The sequence below is a fragment of the Egretta garzetta genome, unplaced genomic scaffold, assembly GCF_000687185.1.
Source record: "Egretta garzetta isolate BGI_Z169 unplaced genomic scaffold, ASM68718v1 scaffold156, whole genome shotgun sequence".
In the NCBI taxonomy this organism is placed as follows: domain Eukaryota; kingdom Metazoa; phylum Chordata; class Aves; order Pelecaniformes; family Ardeidae; genus Egretta; species Egretta garzetta.
In genome coordinates this window covers 1,774,933-1,780,932 of record NW_009260125.1, presented here as the reverse complement: position 1 = coordinate 1,780,932, position 6,000 = coordinate 1,774,933, and the positions used below count along the sequence as shown (strand labels likewise).

Sequence of the window (6,000 nt, the reverse complement as noted above, 5' to 3'; positions counted from 1 at the left end):
AGTAATTTGCCTGATACATGATTATGCATTTGTTTTTTTGATAGCTGCATTGCTTTGATTTCTCATGCTTACTGTGTGATTGACTTGTCCATTTTTCAAGTTGCTTCGGACTTAAGATTTCTTGATATCTAACTGTGGGCCTTGTTAGGTGTGATCTGGTTACTTAGAAATATATGTGATTTGAAGTATTGAATTTCATTATACTGGCATTACTTCTGTTATCAGGGTTATCCTTTTTTCCCTCATTAATTCCGCTTGTTTTTCTATTGATGATTCTACAGTCCCAATTTTTACTTCAGAAAACATGGAAGGCGAAGTGTAAAAGTAAAATATCTTTCCTCAAATGTATTTATGGAAACGTTTAATAGAGATTGGTGCCAAAATGAACTCTATTCTAAATAAATTTGTATTTATGAACCTCCTTGTAACCCAGTAGCTCTTGTGTCAGTGCAAACCAATGTTGCTTTCTTTCTTCTGTTTGTTTTCCATTTCCCATGCTATTTCTGATCTCCTTCTGCTAACCTAGCCTTTTCTCATGTGGCTTTGTACTTATGCCCAGCGTAACATATTTGGCTGTGAATACTTAAATGTGTTTGGAGTGCTTTATTTATTATCTTTGTCTTGATAACTTACAGATATTCCTGTCTGGTGATGAGATATCTTTATTGTGCTACCTAACTTGACAGCCAAAAATAAAGTTTGGATATTTATGTTACATTTGACAAAGTCAGAATCCAGCTCTTGAGGTTACTTCAGTTGTCTCTCTGCATGTTGTCCTTATCGCTACAGACAAAGGTACCGTCTTTCCAGCAGTTTTAGAAGCTGTAGGTAAAGTATCTTTGGCCGAGGTGTTTTTCCATATTATGTCACTAAAATCCAGCCTTCCCAGTGTTTGGGCAATCAAGACCCTCAGTATTCCTTGACTAGTCCTTGTCTAAAAGGCAGACTGTAATTAATATTACAGCTTTATCTAACTGCTTTGGGCTCCTACTATTTTTAAGGAGTAGTCCCAGTCTTCACCATCAGCTGGATTTTCTTCTTAGGCCTCTGCTGCTTTTAAGCTGGGGTAAGCGTTCCTGTTAACATCTGAAGAGCTATTATTTTGTCATTCTCATTTTTTCTTATGCCCAGCCTCTTCTCTGTTACTTGTAAATTCTAGTTTATTGGCTGTCCAGGGAGGTGATGATCTGTGACTAATCTACTTTCCTCATTTTACTCCCTTGCTACTTTTAAATATATATAAAAACCAGAACTAAAGATGTGTTTCCCCAGTTAACTAAACTATGATAATTCTTTGCTATATTGATTTGCTCATACCCTGTATGTCTTTCCCTTTTTATTTGATTTTTTTGGTATTCTGTCTGGTGTGAAAATGTCTGTATAATGCCTTACGTAGTAAAGTTCGATTTTTGATGAAGTGTTTTAAGTCTGTCATAATTATACCATTATCCTGAGCTAGAAGGTCTGTTCAGATTTTATTTCAATTCCTGTTCATTTTCTTTCTTTATGTATGTAACAGCAAATGATAATTGAAATGTTTTATTTTCCAGATCACTTTATTTCTTGTCTCTGCACCTCAAGTAGGACATGCATGTTTAGGTGACTAACTACAGGAACGTCAAAATGCCTAATCTCGAACATCCAGTGTACCCAGCAGCTACACTGCTTCACTTGGAAAGTTTGGTGCCTTGTCGAGAATCCCAAGTGTCTGTGTTGCTGTCAATATTTGGAGAGGTAGTGCTTCTAATATAGTGCATTTGAATAGAACAAATACGTTCTGCTCTCTCAGAGGGGAGAGCAGAAATTTAAGGGTATTTTTGCAATTATGAACATACTTTGGGTGTCTCTTTGTTGTTTGAGGTGCTTTTGGTTTTGTGTGGGGTGTTTGTGGGTTTTTTTTTTTTTTTTTGTGGTTACCCTTCTTTAACATTAGTGTTTGGCAGATAGATTCTAGTAAGTTTAAAGGTTGAAAGCTGTTTTGCAGCTGGAAGTACCCAAACAAACTTACAGCTATTTATGCCTTGCTGTCTCTGAAGCCTGATTTCTCTGTGACTCTGTTCCATCTTTGCCAGTTAGTACAAGAAAGCATCTGTCTTCTTCCCTGGTCTAAAGTTCTGGGGTATTTTTTTTTTCAGTGGCAGTGTAGAAATTCTGTTTGGTTTTGACCTGTTAATCTACTATCTGCATGCCGGAAGTCTAAGTACATGAAATTGGTCTGATTCTTAGTAGTTCTGTTGCTGGCTATAAGACTTGGAAATCACTGGCTTGTTAATTGATTCTGTTACTGCTTGGCAAAGCTGTGGTAAAAAGTAACAGATTTTTATCTGCAAACTTAAAAGGAGTTGATATATCCATTTACATTCAGTTAACAAAGTGGGAATTAGTATCTGTTTCTGGTTCTACCTTTAATTATAGATAACAATTACATCAAATTACAGCATTTAATTTTTATGTATTTATTACAAGCATAGTGGCAACAAGTTGTCTTAAAAAAATAGATGCTTAAATTCTTGTTAAATATGCAGGTTGGAGTATCCATGTATCTTGCACAAGATTATGGATCTTGCATTAATTGAATATTTTCTTTTCATAAAAAGTGTCAAATTTATTTTTGTATTAATTTTTTAAGTCGGTGCACAAGATTCTTCGAAATGAGGAAAACACAAAATCCATGGAATATACAGCATCAGCACCATTAAATAAATAGAGGTTTTGTGTCAAATATTGCCTTGTGAAAGAAGAGCGAGCTCCTTTGCCATCTCCTCTACAAAACCATTTAGTTCTTTTCTGTTTGGTGCTAATGGAAAGAAAAACAATTTGTAGTGTTTGCAGAAGTTAGGACAATGTAAAGCTTGCAGTTTGTGCTTGCCGAGATTTTGTTTCGGTTAGTTAACTAATTTGAATTAAAAGCCCACTGCTTTTCTCTTTTGGTGTGTGTTTTTGTTGTTTGCTTGTTTTGTGGGGTTTTTTTTGTTGTTGTTTGGTTTGGTTTGTTTTTCCTATGAAAAATGTGTCCTCATGTTATAGCAGTTTCTCTAGTAGCTTTATGTGATTCTTGGGACTTTATCCTCCCAGCGTTTCAGTGAAGATGAAAAATAAAACTTGATCGTGCTGATTCTATAATAATTTGCATATTTTATATTTAACGTCTCAATTTAAAAGATAACTTTTCTTTTGGAGGGAAACTTAATTGATAAATGTTATCTGTTGAATGAAAAAGAAAAATTGAAATGGCTTCAAGCTTTTTTTCCCTCCCTAGCGTCAACAGTTTAGTTTTCCATCCATCTTTATCTACGGACATACATCTAGTGGAAAGACTTACGTGATGCAAACACTTCTGAACACCTTACAGGTAAGAATGTTTATAGTGGATATTGAATTTAGAATTTATTTGTAACAGATGGTCCCTCAAACTAGCTTCTACTTTCTCAGAATGGTTTGTTTCCTCAGCCGTTTCTGCCTTCTTGATTCTTCTCCTCCACTTCTGTGTGATGAATGCATCACTCTTCTCACTAGTGCACTTAGGATAAAATGAAGTCATACATACTGAGATGTAATATAAAACATAAAAACTTTTCTAAGAAAGCTTAAAAAAGAAAAGAGGAGCCAAATTTTGTTCAGCTCGTTCCCTTGACTTAACCTGAAATAGCTCCAGTGAAAAATACTCTTAGGATGATTCCAGTTCAATCTGAGAGACACTTATACTGTTCCTTTTTTGAATCTTCTTGTAAATCTCTTTTAAAATAATTTTACTTGTGTATGAAAAGAGTGAGAGAATATATGAAGAACAGTGAGAAGAGTTTGCAGTAGTGGAATTTTGTTTTATTTGTTTTGTGTTAACAAAGTCATTTTAATTAAATTCAGTTGGATGTGTATGATCTATTCAAATGTCAGCCTAAGAGCTTAAACTTAGTAAAGTTGTTAAAAGTATTCAAAGCAAACATACAAGCTATACATGTTTGCTGGGGAAAAAAAAAGTGAGTCCGAAATGGTGAAAATCACTGGCTGAATACCAGGCAACTGCCATTCTTTCTGATACCAATGGTCATTCTTGCAGACTGGAGGTGAATGTTATATTCATTGCAGTAAATTTCATTAGTTCCCATCAGCCCTCTTATAGAAGCAGGAAAATCTGAAACTTTGAAAGAGAAACAGTGCAGGAGTTCTAAAATGTTGGAGCAGTGTTGCATAGGAACAATTGGGTTAATTCCTGAACACTAAACGATCATTCTTTTGCTTAATGAAATGGGAAATGTGTACTGATATGCCTCTTTAATTTTATTTTTTTCAGAACCTGTTTGAAAATACAAATTTTGTGCACTTTAATTTATTCTAGATCCCCCAAACACAGCCTGACATGCATCATAAGTTAAAAACCCTAAGAAACAGCATGCCATTCACAGTTTCTAATGTAACAAAATCAATTCTCCAGGTGTGTTTGTGTTCACTAAGCTTGGTGTTGCCAGGTTTTTTGCTGGTGGGATGGATCTTATTCTCCCGTGCCAGTACTGTTGCTGTTCCCTGGTGAAGGGTCAGGAGCACATATGAGGAGTGGCTGAGGGAACTGGGGTTGTTTAGCCTAGAATAAAGGAGACTGAGGGGAGACCTTATTGCCCTCTACAGCTGCCTGACAGGAGGTTGTCGATCTCTTCTTCCAGGTAATGGGTGATAGGACAAGAGAAAATGGCCTCAAGTTGCACCAGGGGAGGTTTAGGTTGGACATCAGGAAAAATTTCTTCACCAAAAGGGTTGTCAAGCATTGGAACAGGCTGCTCAGGGAAGTGTTTGAGTACCTATCCCTGGAGGTATTTAAAAGCCAGGTAGATGAGGTGCTTAGGGACATGGTTTAGTGGTGGGATGGCAGGGTTAGGTTAACGGTTGGACTTGATGATCTTGGTCTTCTCCAACCTAAACGATTCTATGATTCCTCCTGTATGAGTATCAATTTCAGAAACGTTAGGACTGTATGTTCTTTTTCAGCTTCGCCATCTGACATAAACTTCCTTTGGATTCCTGCTTTTAGAAAACAGTGTAGGAATAAGTAAGAAGTAGGTCTCTTCCCCTCATTTGTTAAGGAAGAAAACTACTTTATGCTGTTCACTGGGGTTGAGTTATATCTTTGATGATTAGTACTGGAGTTGCTATATATTACTAGCCTGAAGTAGGAACTTCTGTCATGAACACAGAGAGAAACCTACTCTTTAAACATCATGTGAGAATCTGATCTACATAAAGTAGTGGGTCATTGTGGCTGAATGCATGTTTCTTACAAAACCAGTTATCTTCAAGAATGATGTAGAGAGGTATGGCCTCAAGTCCATTTCAGTCCCTTTCTGGTCTGTCCTGGCAGAAGACTTTTAAGCATTAGGTTCTTGCCACTTTGTGTCCCTTCTTTTTCTATTAGCAAATGTGTATATTCCTTGTTCCAATTTTTCCCAAAACATGTTTTAAAGTCCTCTTAAGTTGAAGGGTGTCGTCACAGAGATTTCCATCTAAACCTGTTAATGCCTATGTTTTTTTCAGTCACGTACTTCAGGGATTTAAATCCAATGACAGGTGCCTACTTCACACCTAAACCATAAATTTCCACTTGTGTGTTCTCATACACCTGATACTTTTGGCTTGTCCAGATTGCATTTACCACGAATCTGTAGGACTGGGTTTTATGCAAAAATCTCCTTCATTAAAAATTGTGCAGAAGGAGAAGGGTGGAAGATAGTGGTCACGATCCTCTTTCATGCAGTAACCTTTTGTGTAATGCTCCTAATGCTGTGCTACCCACTTGCGACATATCCAGAGATGCAGCCAGACCCTGGAAAGGAATAGGATTTAAGCAGCAACTGTTTCTACAGGATTTCCTATTGCCAAGTATAGGTGTCTCCTACGTAATGTGGTGTGAATTGCATCTCAGGCACCCAGCTTTCCTTCTGCTACAGAGGTGCATCACTTTGAATAGGTGCTTTTGGAGATGCAGCCCCTTTCTTTTAATAGTGTTCAAAA

General features: G+C 36.8%; 1 protein-coding gene across 1 annotated transcript in view; it reads left to right on the top strand.

Annotated features, from left to right (window-relative positions):
- The first annotated feature begins 442 nt into the window (after positions 1-442).
- The window catches only part of ORC5 (origin recognition complex subunit 5), a 74,695-nt gene continuing 69,137 nt past the window's right edge, over positions 443-6,000 (top strand). The window contains exons 1-3 of the mRNA XM_035896876.1: positions 443-828; positions 1,551-1,734; positions 3,260-3,352. Of these exons, the coding sequence (XP_035752769.1) occupies positions 1,624-1,734; positions 3,260-3,352 (204 nt within the window). The 5' untranslated portion in view covers positions 443-828; positions 1,551-1,623. The remainder of the gene's footprint in view (positions 829-1,550; positions 1,735-3,259; positions 3,353-6,000) is intronic.